Source organism: Arachis ipaensis, chromosome B10 (genome assembly GCF_059453495.1).
Source record: "Arachis ipaensis isolate K30076 ecotype BB chromosome B10, ASM5945349v1, whole genome shotgun sequence".
Lineage (NCBI taxonomy): Eukaryota > Viridiplantae > Streptophyta > Magnoliopsida > Fabales > Fabaceae > Arachis > Arachis ipaensis.
Window position 1 is genome coordinate 7,777,985 of NC_142435.1, and position 17,663 is coordinate 7,795,647.

The 17,663-nt window shown below is 35.4% G+C and overlaps 1 protein-coding gene across 2 annotated transcripts; it reads right to left on the bottom strand.

Moving 5' to 3' along the window:
• Nucleotides 1–9,219: 9,219 nt before the first annotated feature.
• Nucleotides 9,220–15,600, bottom strand: LOC107624271 (transcriptional corepressor LEUNIG-like). Of its 2 annotated transcripts, none has more exons than XM_088505012.1 (18): nt 15,432–15,600; nt 14,662–14,759; nt 14,476–14,579; nt 13,911–14,228; nt 13,727–13,821; nt 13,533–13,617; nt 13,363–13,438; nt 12,761–12,810; nt 12,037–12,336; nt 11,762–11,914; nt 11,424–11,654; nt 11,048–11,147; nt 10,830–10,939; nt 10,532–10,684; nt 10,206–10,358; nt 9,992–10,108; nt 9,683–9,886; nt 9,220–9,585 (listed from the first exon to the last, which is right to left on the bottom strand). In XM_088505012.1, the coding sequence occupies exons 1-18, from the start codon at nt 15,461–15,463 to the stop codon at nt 9,442–9,444; spliced, it is 2,523 nt and encodes an 840-aa protein (XP_088361138.1). In that variant the 5' UTR covers nt 15,464–15,600; the 3' UTR covers nt 9,220–9,441. The 2 variants fall into 2 exon arrangements, with proteins under 2 accessions (XP_088361138.1, XP_088361133.1); XM_088505007.1 differs by having other exon boundaries at nt 14,476–14,585.
• Nucleotides 15,601–17,663: the final 2,063 nt, after the last annotated feature.

A 17,663-nucleotide genomic window follows, 5' to 3' on the forward strand; every position in this document is an offset into this window, starting at 1 on the left:
TGAGCCGTTTTCTGCTAAACGCACAATAGCGCACAATTCCAGCCCAACTTTCTGGGCGTTGGATCTTTACGCCGATTTCCAGATCACGCGTTCGCGTGAGTGACGCGAACGCGTGGGAGGTGGTTTTCGCAACTGTCGCGAACGCGTTAGCAACGCGGTCGTGTGGAAAAATTCGTGCCAAAGGCACGCCTCCAGCCACGCTTTCGCGTGACTTTCTGTTTACTTTCCTTTTCTTTCTAATGCACTTGTGACGCAGACGCGTCGCGTGCAAAAATTTTTTTTTTTATATATGCAATTATGCAGTTATGCAGTATGCAATGCTAATGCAAATGCTACGAATAATATCCAGGTTTAATGAAAATAAAACAATATAAAAATAAACAAAACGAAAGAAAACTGAAAAGAAACGACCATACCATGGTGGGTTGTCTCCCACCTAGCACTTTTAGTTAAAGTCCTTAAGTTGGACATTGGATGAGCTTCCTGTTATGGTGGCTTATGCTTAAATTCATCCAGAAATCTCTACCAATGTTTAGAATGCCAACAGCCTCCGGGGTCCCAAACTAGGCATGTAAAGCTTCTGAGCAGCTTCAAACAGATTCTCAGACTACCGGGGTGACGAATGTCAGAATAGATTCCAGGATCCCAAACTTTGCTTTTAAATCCGCCTTCGTCTTGATCTATATTTTTCCATCCGAGCGGTTTAGAAATTAAATTCTCACCAAGATGACCAAACGTTTTTCGAGATCCATTCAATTGAACATGATACCAATCCGTGCACTTCGAATTGAAGCGTGGAACCTTATTGAATCTTGCACACCAGCTCTTAGTACGAGCCATTTCCCTCTTACTCTCAAAACCGCAGAGAGCTCTAAGCTGGCCATCTGTTTCAAGCAAACCATATTCAAGTAGAAAAGTAAAGATAAAGGTTAAGGATTGTACCCACTTGAAGCTTGTATTAGGTGGTAATGGCCTTGGGATAGGTGTTTCCAGTGGTTCTACAAGTTCTACTCTCTTGTAATCTTCTGTGAATTCCTCCACTTCTTTACAAGATTCTTCAACTGCAACTGCGTCCTTATCAAAGTCTTCTATGTCTTCCTCATCACTCAAGTCATAAGTCAGAGGTCGAGAAAAATCTACCTCCGCATCATCTTCGTATTCACTTGGGGAAGATTCTTTAATCTCAGAGAATTCACTTGCGGATGCAAGTTCATTACTAGGGGAACTTGACTTGTGACTATCATCATCAAGGAAACTTGCGTCTTGGGTTATTCCGTCTAGTTCTTCATAAAATACCTGCTTTTAGGGTTATGCACTATCCTCCTTAGCATCAATTGTAACGTCCTTGACGAAATTTTTCACAACTCTGAATTCCCATGGAGGTTCAGCATCTCCTAAATCTTCAATCAGTACTTCTTCTTCTTGGATAATTTAAGCTTCCTCCAATTGTTCCAGAACAAGGTTATGCTCATTACTTCCCATTGGGGTTTCTAGTGTCTCCTTCATGCTACGTTCGTCATTAGATTCTCCACATAAAGCTATTGAAGTTCCTTGAGTATCTAAACGTCTGGAAGATAATTGTTTTATTGCTTGCTCCATCTGATGAAGGGTTGTATGAAGTTGATCTACTATTTCCTTGAGGCGAGCCTGTGATTCTCGAGGTGATGGATATGGACATGGTACATAGAAAAGTGGTGGTGTTTGGGAGTAATTGGATTGGAATTGGGGTAAATAAGGATCATACGGTGGTGAATAGTGAAAAGGAGCTTGTGACTGTGGTGGTTCGAAGTTATGTTGAGAGGATGGTCTATAAGCACAGGGTGGGGCTTGTTGGTAACTACCAGGAGGTCCACCATATCTATCAGCTTGGTATGCATTGTAGAATGGTCTTTGTCCATGATATCTTGGAAGGTGTTGTTGCCAAAAGGGGTGATCAGATCCTCTTGGCTCCATCCATCGTTGATTGCTTGGACTTTGATGCATATTCCTGTTATAGCTTCCACTCCTTTCAACAAATTCAGAACCAAACTCAAAGCGAGAGGGGTGAGAGTTCATAGTAGCTAAAGAAATAAAAGAGAAGAACAAAAATAAATAAACAAGTAAAAGAAAAATATTTACAATAACCAATAATAAGGCACACGTTTGCAGCTCCCCGGCAACGGCGCCATTTTGAAGAGAGAACTTTTGCGTGGTCTAGAATTCAGAATAAATTCCCGTTGCCAGTATAGCTTCTAAACCAACAAAAGTCCTTTCTTACAAACGTTTTGGTTGTCACAAGTAACAAACCCCTTAAAAATTGATAACCGAAGTATTCAAACCTCGGGTCGTCTTCTCAAGGAACTGCAGGGAGGTATGTTCTTATTATTGGTTATGAGTTTTGTAAATTGGGGGTTTTGAAAGTAGGAAACAAGTAATTTAAATGACACGTAAAATAAATAAATAACTATAAAATAAACTCTTGGCAAGGTATGAAAATTCAGAAGTCCTATCCTAGTTATTCTTATGAGAATTGAAGTTAATCCCACTTAGTTAACCTTTACGAAAGCAAAGAAAAGTCAAGTGGACTAATTAGTTAGATTCCCAAGTCCTAGCCAACTACTAAGGAAAGACTAGAGTTAGTGGAATTCCAGTCAATTAGAGAAATTAATCAACAATCACGATAAGTTTAATAACTCAAGAGCTTCCAGTTAATCAATTAAAGCCAAGGATATGAAAAGCTAAATAAGAATTATAAATCTGAAATACCTCAATTGCATTAATAAGAGAAAATCAATCTAAACATAGAGAGTTCATAAGCCAATTTGGCAACATAAGTAATTAAATGAGAGCATTAAAGTATCTGAAAGTAAAAGAGAAATATAAAATAAAAGGAATATTGAACCTGATAAGAAGTTGAAATCATAAATTGAAATAATAAGAAATCCTAATTCTAAAACCTAAGAGAGAGGAGAGAGCCTCTCTCTCTAAAAACTACATCTAAATCATGAAAAGTGAATAATTGGAGGCCTCTCCTTTGAATGGATGCATTCCTCCACTTTATAACCTCTAATCTGTGCTTTCTGTACTTGGATCTGGGCCAAAAAGGGCTTCAAAAATCGCTGGGAGCGTTTTCTGCAGTTTCTGGTGCGTGGCGTCTGTCATGCGTCCGCGTGGGTCACGCGGTCGCGTCATCTGGGAGTTTTCCTTATCACGCGTTCGCTTTGATCACGCGTACGCGTCATCTGCGTTCTGCTCAAGGCGTGCGTCCGCGTCAGTCATGCGTTCGCGTCGTTGCCTTTTCGCGCTGGGCATGCGGTCGCGTTGTCCATGCGTTCGCGTCGCTGCCAGTTTCTTCAAAAACTCCATTTTGTGCTTTCCTTCCATTTTTGTATGTTTTCTTTCCATCCTTTGAGTCATTCCTGCCTTAGGAGATCTGAAACTACTTAACACACAAATCATGGCATCGAATGATAATAAAGGGTAATTAAAAATTGATAATTCTTAAGCATAGGAAACATGTTTTTCACATTCATCATATAATAAACAAGGGAAAGTAAAACCATGCAATCTACATGAATAAGTGAGTGAAGGATTGAATAAATCACTTGAATTGAGTGCAAAATATATCATAAAATATGGGTTTATCACTTTTCTCTCAAAAATCGAACCGAACCCCACCGCGAATAACCCTACCAGGTATGATGCAAGTTAGGAACATGTATAGGTCTTTCATGCACATTTCAAGACTCAGGTTATAAGGTGTCACAACTACAGGCCAACACTTGTACGTGTTACCAAAGTTGGAGTTTGGTGTGAACCCGTCAGAGTACAAAGCTAGTCTAACATTTCTAGGCTCGCTCACAAATGTAGGATGGACCCGATCAAAATGCTTCCAGGCTTTGCTGTGTGACGGATGAGTCATAGTTCCATCATCTCTCTTGTTGTTACTATGCCAGGTCATGTGAAGGGCCAAACTCATCGATGCATACAATCGTTTTAGCCTAGGAATCAACAGCAAGTAGTTCATCTGTTTCATTGGAAATCTCTTTAATCGGCGTTTACCAATCTGTTTTCTCTTGACTTGGAACCTTGGTGATTTACAGAATCTGCATTTAGTTAGGTTTGCATCCCCTTGTAATACAGCATGCACCCCATTCAAACAACAATCAATTTTCAGCGACTTTAGACCCAATTTTGAAACTAGCTTCTTTGCTTCGTAGTGGTTCGTAGGATGCCATAGGTCCCGACAGGTACCAGTTCGTTGCAAAAGGTGACCAACTTATCAAAAGACTCTTGCATATGATTTAACCCCGACTTAATAGCCATCATTCTGACACATATAGACAAACCCGAATGAACGCTTCCCTCAAACAACGGTCTCGCAGCAGATTCTAATAAATGATAAAATATCTTTGCCTTTGGATTAGGCTTTTGTTCAGCCTCTTCATGTTGTGTAACCCTTGTTGCATCAAATATCATCTCATTGTATCTTTGTTAGTTATCCTCCCAAGTCATGTCTTTGATGTTTAGTTCTCTTTCGACCCGAACCCTCGTTGATCGACAGTCAAACCTATTGAAATTCAAGCCAGACCGGTTAATTTCCTGTACGTCCACTTCTCCGTGCTCCGTCCACACCGAATACCCATCCTTGAACCTGTTACGGTAAAGGTGAAACGTTATATTCACAGGTCTTAACTACTTAGTCAGCTGACATTTTTCACACAGACACTTAGATACCCCTTCAGACTTAAACGGTTCCATGCTGAACACATGCCCAACAAACGCGTCAACCCCTCAAAGAATTCAAGTTTTAATCATCTCCTTCCGTCCACTGTTATCTCTATCATACATCCATAGATGATGATTTGAAATCATTTTCAATCACACACCCTAGAATTCGACGAACAAGACAAAATTATTAAAGTTTTTACAAAATCTGGCATAGCATACGCTATAATTAGAATCTTCTGCAAACCAAACAAGTTTTATATTAAATCGCACAAAATTTTGGCAGAACTTTCCCTTAACTCAGAGACATCTATCAAATAAATATAACAATTTTCACAAAGAAAACAACTGCAAGCATGTTTTAGAACAAACACAAATTCAATAACATATCAAATTCTAGTCGTTCTAGTGCACAACCCCTTATAACTCCACAATTTTCCAACAAACAAGAGTTTCGAGAAAGTGCATCTATGCGACCTTCTCCCACTTCTGTCCTAAAACGCTATCATAGGAAAAGTAAGTCAAACATAAAACTTAAATAATTAATTATAGTTAGAGATAGAAAATCTACCTGAAACACGGATGCACAGAATACGGAAGAAGCGAAATCAAATTATTCTCAGAGAAATAGCACCGTTCTAATGAAAAATAAAACTTATTAAACTCACAATGTGAAACTAATTAATTCAACAAACGAACAAAGTCGAATACTGTTAATCTCACCCTACTTAACCTATATTAACTTAATTATAATTTCTATTTACATTAAATTAACATAAGAAATTATAATCACAAACTATATTACCTAATTTAATCAATAATTTGATAATAAAATACATAACAAAACCCTATACTCACAACAAAATCTGAGAAAACTAATAAAAACCCTAAACCAAATCTTAACCACAAACTTCATTACCATAATTTAGTCAACAATTTTGTAAAATACCTAACAAATTCCTAAAGTCACAAAAAAATCTGGAAAACGGTAAAAAAAACTAAACCAAATCCTAATAACAAACTTCATTTCACTAATTTAATCAATAATTTCATAAACTATTTACCAAAAAATCCTAAACGCACATAAAAATCATAATAAAATTTAAAAAATATGCCAAACTTATCTTTGATCGTAGCTACAGGAAGCTGGAGCAGTGGTGGTACCAGAAGTGATGGCGACACCGACGGCAGTGGTCACCAAGAACAGCGGCGGCATTCCCAACCTCCCCAACCGTGACCAACAGCTCTAGGGACGACAACATGATGCAGCGGTAGCACCAGAAGCTCCGGTTGGTGACGGCGACGCCAGCATCACCTCCTCCAACGCCGGAGCATGGCAGTGAGAAAGAGGAAACTAGAGAGGAGAGAGCGAGAGAAGAGAGAGTGAACTCGGACAAGTGAGGGAGGAAGGATTCATGTTTGAATCTTATACCACTTTACCGTCGGATTTATCGTCAGATTAATCCGACGGTAAATTGGTGCCACGCAGTGTACCGTCGGTTAAAATCGTCTGTAAATCTATCAGTAAGTGTGGCGCCAACAAAATGAAATTTCGCGCCACTAATCACAGTCGGGATTAGCGTCGGATTGCACAATCCGACGATAAACATTTTCGGAAAATCTAAGCTACCTTGTATCCGACCAAAATTCGCCGATAAATTAGCCACTAATGTCCGACGCTAATTCCGACGGTAAATCCGACGATATTCAGCATTTTTCTTGTAGTTAGATTGGATTCTGAATATACCTGAGTGTGTCAGTATATTTATAGTAAAAAATATAACCACCTTTTAGAGTAGTTCCATTTTTAATGGTGGATAAATGTTCTCTTTTTGTAGGGAAGTTGTTGAGATCATAGTTATCGAAACTGAACCGACAATCGATCCGGTCAAACTACTGGGTCATTGAATTACTGGTTCAACCAAGGGATCACAAGTCGAACCGATAGACCCAGTCATAACTAAATAATTATATAAAATTTAATTTTTTCATAATAATTTTTTTAAATTAAATTAACTTATTTTCTAATTCATTAATTAAATAGTATCTATTACATTATTCAAATATATGTTAAAAAATATTAATATTAATAGATGTCATATAATTATCAATAACAAAAAATGTTATGATTAATAAAAATTTTTTGCTTATCTTTTTTAATTTATAGATATTCAACAAAGTTTAATGTTTTTCTTAATAATTACATATAATTAAAAAATAATTAATTTAAGAAAGGGTAAATATAAAATAAAAAATAAAATTAATATGAACGCTACTCATTAGAATAAAAAGACAAAAGAATAAAAGATATCTTAAATTAACATGACTAAAAGAGTTAATACATAAAGTTCTTAATTAGAATATGTCTAATAGTTTATAATATATTTATAAAGAGATAAATACCAAATTGGTATCCGAAAGATTTTGGCGCTGACAAAATAGTACCTAACTTTTATTATTGACAAAATAGCGCCTAAAAGATTTTAAAATTTGACAAAATCTCCCAGCCGTGAAAGAATGAGGTCACAGTAAACGGAAAACGCTAATGTGGCCGTCGGAAGAGTGCTCCGATGATGGTAGAGAGCTCCGGTGACATTCTTCTTCTTCTTCTCAACATACCGCTGCGTGCCCTTTCGCCATGGTAGCTGAAGAAAAAGACCGCCATGGCATGCCGCTGCACCTCACCGCGTTTTTCGTGTTCGCCGCTTCCTTTTCAACATGTCGTTGCATCCCCTTTCGCGTCCCCTTCTGCCATGGAAGTACCTCACCACGTTCTTGTGTTCGTCGCTTCTTCTTCAACATGCCATTGCATCCTTTCCGCGTCCCCTCCACCATGGTAGCACCTCGTCGCTACGTCCCCTTCTGCCATGTCAAAGAAGAAAAAGTGGGAAAGAAGAAGAAGAAGCATCCCCTCCGTCATGGCAACACCTTGCCGCTGCATCCCCTTTCGCCATGGCAAATAATAATAAGATCGGAAACGTTGTCGAAGTTCTCTGCCATCATCGGAGCTCTCTTACAACGGCCACATCAGCATTTTCCGTTCACTGTGACATCATCTTTTTATGGATGGGTGATTTTGTCAAATTTTAAAATCTTTCAGGAGCTATTTTATCAATAACAAAAGTTAAGTACTATTTTGTCAGCGCCAAAATCTTCCGCGTACCGATTTGGTATTTACCTCGTTTATAAAAAGACACAATATAATACAAAGACTAGACTTGGTTTAGTGGTTGAAGGCTCCTTTACACTTTGAAGGTGCCAAGTTTGAACTCAGCGGCCAGCATTTCATCCAATTTTTTGAAATTTGTGTGATGCGTATGCTGACATCAGCGGGCCAACCTGTCCGATTTGATCCTCGATTTAGGCCGAATTTGACCAAATTTTCCAAGTTTGACAGGTTTGTTTGCTTGTCGCACCCGAAGGTGTAGAGGAGGCATGATCTCTTGTGTGGGCCTTTATTCTTTTTGGGCCTGGTTATGTCTTTGGATCAGAGTATGAACAGTTGTAAAAATTGAAATATCATATTCCAAGCAAGTACAAGGGCGTATGTGAATATCTACCGTTTGTTTTTTTAAAAAATTAGTTTATGTACCCGCACGATGCAAAAAATATTTATTTTCTTGTATTTATATTTAAAATGTTTTTAAAAATAATTATCATGAACATATTTAATTTATATAAAATAATTTTATATATTTTGTCTTTAATACAAATACTAAATAATAGTATAATAAAAAAAATACATAATAATAATATATTGGTTGTACCTTCAATGTTTTATATGTTACAAAAATTTATCTTGATTGTAATAATTTAACTAGTATATATTATATTCAATGATTATTCTATCTTATTTTTTTCATTATTTGTAGTCATCACTATTTACTATTTCAATTTTAAATGAAAAGGAGGAGGATTTCAGATGAAAAGGAGGAGGAAGAAGAAGGTAACCTTCACAAGATTTGAGAGGGACCAATGAATGTTAAAGTTAAATAGAGAAGGAGAGACCAAATTGGGTCCAAATTGCAATCTTGCCGGCTAAGTTAGCTGTTGCATAGTCCAGCAAAAAGATGTCCAAGAACCACTATAATGCCTGAAGCTCCCCATGGAGAATCATTATAGTGAAATTGGAACCAAAAGAACCATATACACAAACGTAACACATTTAGGAAAACGGACAAATTGAAGACCAAAACAAACAAAAATAACACATCACCAAAATCATGTGTATACAAAAAATTACTCACCAAATCAGTCATTTAAAATGTGAACATACAATAGTAAATAAAAAATGCGCTTTATTAAGAAAAATAACGCAGAGACATACACAAGGAAAAAAAGGTGGTCAAATACTTCTATAATTAATCATCACTATTTCAATTTCAGTATTTGCACTGAGGTTTACCAATTACCACACCATAGCATAAACCCTAATGTGTTTCTATTTTAAAGTTGAGGAGTATGAAAATTCATCAAACCGATTGTATGCCTACTATGAGCTATAAGAGGGACTGAGCCAAAATCCAAAACATATCTAAAATTTCTCAAGTTACCTATGCAAATATCCCTCCCAAAAAAAGACCTATACAAGCATGTTAGGAACTAAGATGACCTATATAGTATATACAATATATAAAATATATATTAAAAAATTTGTAAATATAGGTCTCATGAATACTAAATGATATCCCTATAGTTATTGTCAATGCCATTGATAATGAAGAAGTTGCATTTTCAGTTCCAGATCTTGAAATGCTTGTCATGACTAGTTGAAGCAACCAAACCATTAACACTAGATACTGCCAAGGATGATACAAGCTTTTCATGAGCAGCCAGTGTCAATGTCTTGTTCTGAACAAAGTCCCACAGCTCAATTGCCTGAAACAAGTATCCATCATTTCAGTCAGCACAAAAGCTTGTCGCAAAAGTAAGTCGGAAATGATAACATTAGAAATCACAAAAAAGTCAAACTTACTTCATTGCAGCCAATGATCAGAAAAGGATAGAAGGGGTGGAAGGCACAGGTGTTGAATTTGTTCCTGGATGCATTGAGTTCATGAATGCACTCCCCTTTGCTACTTGATCCAACTGTCCATACCCTAACAAGATCATCACTAAGAGATGCTAGATATTTTCCCGAATTGTTCCAGCAAACCGAACGGACAAGGTTATTATGGCCCTGAAATCAGCACCAGAACAAACAAGGTCTGACAAATAATGGATAAAAACAGAATCAAGAAATCAAAAGGCAATCTTCATAATAAGGTCAAAATCCGAAACTGACCTGTAATTTGAGTGTGCAACCGAGGGTTTCTACATCAATAATGGAAATGAGATTATCTACCGCAGCTGCAAGAAGCCTTCCCAAACGAGGTTGAAATCTCATCTGAGTTACGCCACCCTGACAATTAGGAGAGATAAAAAAAATGGTTCGGCGAGACAGTAATAATATCCTGGGATCAGCGTCACAATTTACGTTGAGAATTGAGACTATATACCTTGTAAACCCCAGCACAACCATCGTTTTTAATACTCCAGTATCTTATCTCATTATTGTCACAAGAGAAAATAAGGTCGTCTTTACTAGGGTGAAAGTCTAGTGACATCACAGTTGAACCATGTCCTGTGAATGTTCGAAGAGAATAACCAGGCTGCAAAGCATATGGATCAAAATAATCAGATAAATAGAACAAATGGCGATATAAGAAAAATCTGACAATAGATACTTTATCATTAAAATAAAAACACTTAATTTCTAAATCTAAGTTAATAGAACTTTACTTAAAAAATAATTTGATTTTGACCAATGAAAATTATGACTTACATTTTCAGTATCCCAAATCCGAACAGTTTTGTCAGCTGAGGATGTAGCAAGGCGCGATGTCCTTGAAGAACTAAATCGAACATCGGTTATCAACTGAGTATGTTCTTCTAGTGTCGACTTCAGGTTAAACGATTCTGTGCACCACAAAGATACCTGCATCGCAGAAGAGTGTCATCAGAGAAATTGATTTTACCATATACTAACAAATTTAAAGCAATTAAACAAAAGCTTCTTCCAACAATCACTGACTGTAAATTTGGTCATTCCATAGTTGATGTAAGATCAGTCTAGCACCTACCTTTTTATCATGGCCACCAGTAGCAAACAGTTTTCCATCTGATGAGAAGTGGCAACACTCAACTTTATGTGTGCTTGCCATAACACATTTGGTCTCTTTGAATGAGAATTCTAATGCATCAAATTTAAATTATTAGGACTTTCATATAAGCATGCAAAAAAAAAAATTATTCATGAGTACCTATTAAATTAGGATATTGATCTATCAGATTATCATACCTTTGCCAATCTTATCTCTAGGGTCTGCATCATCAGCAGAAAAGAGCGACTCAACATTGTCACTGAAAGTTCCGTCACCAATAAGGCAGTCCATATCAGCCTGCAAATAATAGTATAAGAATTCAATTACGTGCCAATCATGTAGTTTATACGAAGAATCTCATGCTCAATGAAACAACATTCAGAAAGATGACCAGCATCAAAATAGTACATGCTAATTTCATTTACTCTCATGTTTCTTGTTTTATTTAGGGGCCACAATATAAGCAAATTTTCTCAAATAAAGAATATAAGTTTTGCAGGCCATCTTTGGTGATATAAGAGAGAGAAAAAATTTATCTAGAAAGACCAAAGGATTGATTTAGAGGTCTCTAACCAGTTGATTTTGGGCCGATGTAAGTGATCCCAAGCTATCAGTACCAAACATAAGCACTGACTTAGAAGATGGAACATTCTGTTGCAGATTTGGCACATCTCCGAGCGTTTGTGTAGATGGTGTTGAAGGCGAACTGGTAGATGGTCCTGTGGTGGTTGCTGTTCCAGAACTATTGGCAGGACCAGAAGATGATGCTTGCTTTCGCTTTCGGCCAACTTGAGTTTTGGAAGCCTTAAATTAACCCGCATGCAAACACAACACACAAGTTAGTTAAAAATGTAGATAATAATTATACATGTTGCTGCACTAATATTGCTCACAGGTGGCATAATGAAAACCTGATCATTTCCTTGTAAGGTGGACATGCACCCATCTTGTGTATTGCTCCCGGAACCAATTTTTCCTTGCCGCTGGAGATTCTGCAACTGCTGGTTTGAAGGAGGATGCTGCAGATGTTGTTGAAGCTGGTGACTGCTGTTTTGCATTTGTTGCTACAAAATTCAGTTTAATGAAACAGAGTGAGTAGTTTGCAGAAGCTCAAACACAACGCCAGATGGAATAGATTTAAGTTCTGGAGAAGTTAATCCAATTCAGCTACATAAGCAGGTGTAACCTTAAGGAACATATCTGTATCCGGATGAGTCAACATCGGAGAACAAACTTGTGCAGCCAACACATTAGGAATTGAGTCATATGCTGAATTCGATCGTCCATCTTTCACAAGACCCATATTTGGATTATTAAGAAGCATCCTGAGTCTTCTGTTCTCAAAATCAGTGGCGGAGGGGGAACCTACAGCATGTTGTTGTGCCTGAAGTATAAGTTGCTGCTGCACTGAAAGATGATTGAGAGAATGTGGAGGCTGCATCAAATTATTCTGCTGAAGAAATTCTGAGCGAAGCTGATCCAGTCCCTAAATAATTGAGACCATATCAAAAAGTGGGATTGCTTGGGGAGTGTAATGAACATAATGCACCTAACAAAATTATCTAGGTGAATATATGAAACATTGACTATTGGAAAGATAGCTTATATTCTTGTTCTTTTGTTAATTCCATAGAAACAAGAAATTTGAAGCACAAATTAATTAATAAACTAAAAAAAATTCAAAAAACAACCATTTTTGGCATTTTCCATTTCAAATCACTTATATCTGCTAGAGCATAACAGAGGCCAACTGTGTAGTACTGCAGACTGTACCATGCGACACTGCCGAAACTAAATGCTATTTTTTCCTTACGTTTGACAAATCAATGAACCAGTAAAGACAGACCAGCAAATAAAAAATAAAAAACCAATTAAATAGCAGAACATTAATTTTAGAGAATAAGTCTTACTGCTAGAGGCCATCCTTTCAGAGTCAAATTGCTACAACCTTGATTTGAACCTAAAATTGAGAACAAATGTCAACCGACAATCAAAGAAAAATCCCAATATCATACAAATACTAGTACTATATAATGCAGATGAAGATAGAGGAAATATCTTTAATGACACATGCAGCATATAAAGAAACTATGCAACAAAGCAAGGAACATTAAATATTTCAAGAATGGAAGGCAACGAATTCAAATCAGGGTTAAGCCGTTAAGGTATTCATTTATCAGTTTCCTTAGAAAGCTCAGAAACAATATGGAAATATTGCATTAATGTTGAATCATCTTCTGTATCGAAATAAAGCATGTGTCTCAAGAGTAGAGTGTATGTTCAAGATAATGGGAAGTGTAAAATCAAGTATTGTTTTTTTTTTTTTCAACATTATAATATATCTTTAGGTTAGAAAACAATGGCATGCAATTTCTTAAGATCTTAAGATTGGTTGTATTTACCATAATATCATTACAGGTGCCAAAGTGTAAGCTTTCCAACGTATCGGAAATCTAGCTAGTAAAGTAAGCATGGGAATAATAGAAAATACAATTTGAAAACAAACCAGTACCATGTCCACCAACAAAGGATCCATCTGATATAACAGCTTGAGGTCTAACCATTGGATTCATATCACTTTTCATGTCCTGTTTCATGACAAATGACCAGTAAATAAAAACTTATATATAAAGTCAAATGGGGATAGCACATAGCTAAGGCAAAGATAATGTTTGAAATTACCAGAGATCCTGGAAGATGCTGGTTCTGATTTTGAACTTGTTGAAGACTGCCTTGTAAAATGTTAGGTGCACCGAGAGACGTTTGACTGCAAATAGAATTCGAGAACTTGTAAATTCAATCCAATATGAGATAGGCATCCAGAACAGAGATGATATGAATAGCAACATTCTTATAAAGATGAGATTGGTAGAGACCCTGTAGCCTGGCCGCCAGTTGTCACTGCTACTCCTTTCAACAATGAGGCATGATTTGGGTCCAGAAGCTGACCAACATTACCACTTCCCTTTTGCTGCAAATGAACAGTATAAACATGTGAAGCTAAATTTGTGAAGAGGGCGGGCACCACTAGCATATTATAGTCGCAAATAAACTACGTACCTTGATGGCAACATCATCTAAATCATCTCTCTGGAGTGGCAACTTCAACCTGTCCTCATACACTCTTGTTGCCATAGCATTAGAAGTTGCACGTTTCTGCCTGATTGAAGGATCATTGTTAATAGGACGGATACCGCTGCCACCAACAAGCTGAGCCCTAAGCTGCTGCTGCCGCTGCTCCTGTAACTGCTGCTCCTGTTCCTGCTGCTGAGCATATCTCTGCATATAGAGTTGCATTTGCATTTGTTGTCTCTGATTTGGATTCTGAAGCTCTTGCTCTTGATGTTTTTGCAGTTCTCGAGCCTTACTTTGTTGGGTCTGTCGTTTTCAAATTTATACATGGCTCAATCATAGTCTTTGATCAATAATACATACTACACATATGAAACAGGTAGGCCCACATATATATATATATAAAGGAAGAATTTCAATACTAAAAGCAGGTAAATACTGGCACACAGCATATGCTTCTTCACCTAAAAGCAAATAACTAGAAGGATATCAAAGTAAATCCCAGAAGAAGCAGGGGAAATCAATGAAGGTCTATTAAAAAGCAAACTTCTACCTTGCTATAAATTGCCGCTGCTTCTGAGTGTTTCTGATCGGTCCTTGCAATATATATGTCCCAGAAGACAGACCACCACTCGAAGAGAAAACCACTAGGCGCATCTATTGCTGGAAGTATAAGTCAAATTCAACAAATTGGAACAGCATTGCATGAGCATATAACAACAGGGTCTTATTATCTTACCAACAGGGTCGGTCGACACATTTCCTTCGGCCTGGAATGCCCTGGCAGAAGCATGCAACTGCCTCTTCATCAGATAATCATAGATATACACATCCAGCCTGTTTTCAACACCCCCAGCCCCCCCCCCAAAAAAAAATATAAATAAATGACAAAAACAAAAAAAAAACTAATTAGAAAAGAGAAAAATAGAGTCAGCACAAGCTAGCAAACATGCAAAAGAAGCACAAACAAACTCTACGATCGCTAGAAAAACATAAAAGGTAGAATGTGTCATGGTTAGTTGATAGCTAGCATCACATTTAAGAAAAATACGAAAAAGGAATCCCAAATAGACTACACTAATGCGTGTACTACTAATTCACGTTCAAAATGAAACTAACAAGAACAAAACCAAAACAAGAAAAAAAGGAAAAAGAAAAAACATGGAAATAAACCACTCATTCTAGGAACCTAAATGAACATTAAACCACGGATAATACATAAACCTTGCAACTCAAGCAGCTGCAAACTTCACCAAACAAAAGGGTGCAAAAAACCCCAACAAAAGCCATCACAACAACACTGAAACCAAAACCCTAAGTCAAAAAAACCACATGTAACAAAACCAAGTACGGCATCATCGCCAGAATCAAACGAACAAAACCCGTAACAGAGAAAACACAGCAACAAATAAACGAACAAGGAAACAAAAATAGAAAGTGCACAAGGAAATTGTAGAGAAAAGAACAGAACAATGCTGAGAGTTGAAGAGCAAGAGAGCATTTTTGCACATTTTATCAGCTTCCCAGTTGGCGTGAGACATGGCTTGAGCTCAAAAGAGTGAAAAGATTTGATCTTGGCGACGAAAGGTTTGGTGGGTACGGCTATGGTGACTGAGTGTGTGTGTGTGTTTTTTCCCGCTATCACAAGGAGAAAGACAAACAAACAAAGTTGCGTAGATTTTTTCTGAAACAAAATGGGGACACACAATAATAATAATATTATTAAAAAAAGGGCTCCCTTTTCAACCCTCCTTTTATACACGTTTAAAAAATTATTATTATTATTTGTCTCATTGATAAATTGATAATCTGATGTGTTTCTAACATGTGATTTGATTGTGTGTTTGTCCCTAAAAAAATAGCATCTTTTATTTATTCTTAACTGTACTATCATAGGATATTTGTTGTGGTTCAAGAAAGTGAAAAATATTTTATATATTGTAAATATTATTTTATACTACACTTTTATTTTATTAATTATTAATTTATTTAGAAAAGTCTTAATACTTGACTACTTGCACAACAAGGAACAGTGGCCATGCTATGAAAATGCTTTATTTGGAATTTTGGTCAGAGTAGTGCCTCGTGACTGTGTTCACTTTTTATTGCTGTCATCAACTCTTCTATTTTTTCTTTGTTTTGGTGTTTTTTCCCTTCTTGTTCTTTTTTCCCTTCTTACCATTTTGACGACCATAGACAATTGTCATTGACTTGGTAATTGGACCATCACAATTCACAAATTAATCACATATCACAATCAATATCTAATCCCCATTTGTAAATACTCATTTTCAAACTTTCATCGAAATCCCATTCAATTTTAATACAATTTTCAAATTTTTTATCTCCTGTAAGGCAAAAAAAAAATTATTATAGTTAAAAATAAATAGTTTCTAAAATGTTATAATAAACAGAATTTATTTATCTTGTGTTCTAAAAAAATATATTAAAATTACAAAAAATTAAGTTTTTAATATATTTATATTATTTTTATTAAATAAAAAAATTTAAAATTTTTTACAAATAACAAAATTATTATATACTCTAAATAGTAGTAAATACACATATTAGCTGAAGTCTAATAAATAATGCATTTGGCACGCAAAATCAAAATAAAACGGCAACGTTGCAGCTACGTTAATATATAGGAAAGGAAGACCAATACATTAATTGATAATTAATAATTGGTGTACTTGAAGCCTTTTCATGAGAAAACCAGCAGTGTGTTTGTATTTAATTCGTGGAAGTATAATTGAGGTCCCCCACCAAGAATAATAATAATAATAATAGAACTGTACAAAATTTAACAAATTTTTGTATTGCGTTTCATATATCTAAAAATTAATTATGGCTTGTTTTGGGATTTTTATTAAATAAATAAAATAAAATAAACATAATATTTACCATTTTATGCCAAGATAAGAAAATTTATATTTACACTATATTACTCAATATTGTTTTCAATGTAAACAATATAAATAAATAAATAAATATATATATCATTTATACATATATGATATAGAATAGAAATATATGAAAAAAATCCATCAAAATGAATATTTTTGGAGATTAGTCGCAACAAAAAATTAAATAATAATTCCCAAAATCCGACGAGACTGGAATCCGTCTCTATAAATAAATAAAAATAAGAATTAAAAAATAAGTACTTGTCTCCTTAAGATTTGTAAAATATGAAATTATCAGATATGTTAATATATATATATATATAATTGTTAGAATTTAGAAATTGATAAAAAAAAACAAGGAATAATAAAAAAACTAGCATAAACAAACCAACTAAAACACATTTTTAACAATCTAGTTCATTCGAAATATTTTTTTATTATATTTTTAAAAAATATGTTCTTGACAAACTATATCAAATAAATAAACTGAAAGAACAAACACTAAGAATTATCTGAATTCTTCAATTTTATCATGCAACAAGTAAACCAAATCATTCACCATATTTAAAGACATAGAAGTTTATATTTTTTAAGAAATTAGAAAATATACTCATCAAAAACTACATAAAATATTTCACAAAAGTAATTAAATAAACTCCTAATTGTTCAACTTTAATATGGTCACATATCCTTAAAATAAAACTATAAATCTGAAATTAAACTAAAGATATAATTATATATTTGATTTTAATTAATTTAAATAATATTTAATCTTAATAAATTATATAAGATTAGATTTAAATTTTAAACTTTTAAAATATATTAATTAATTTAA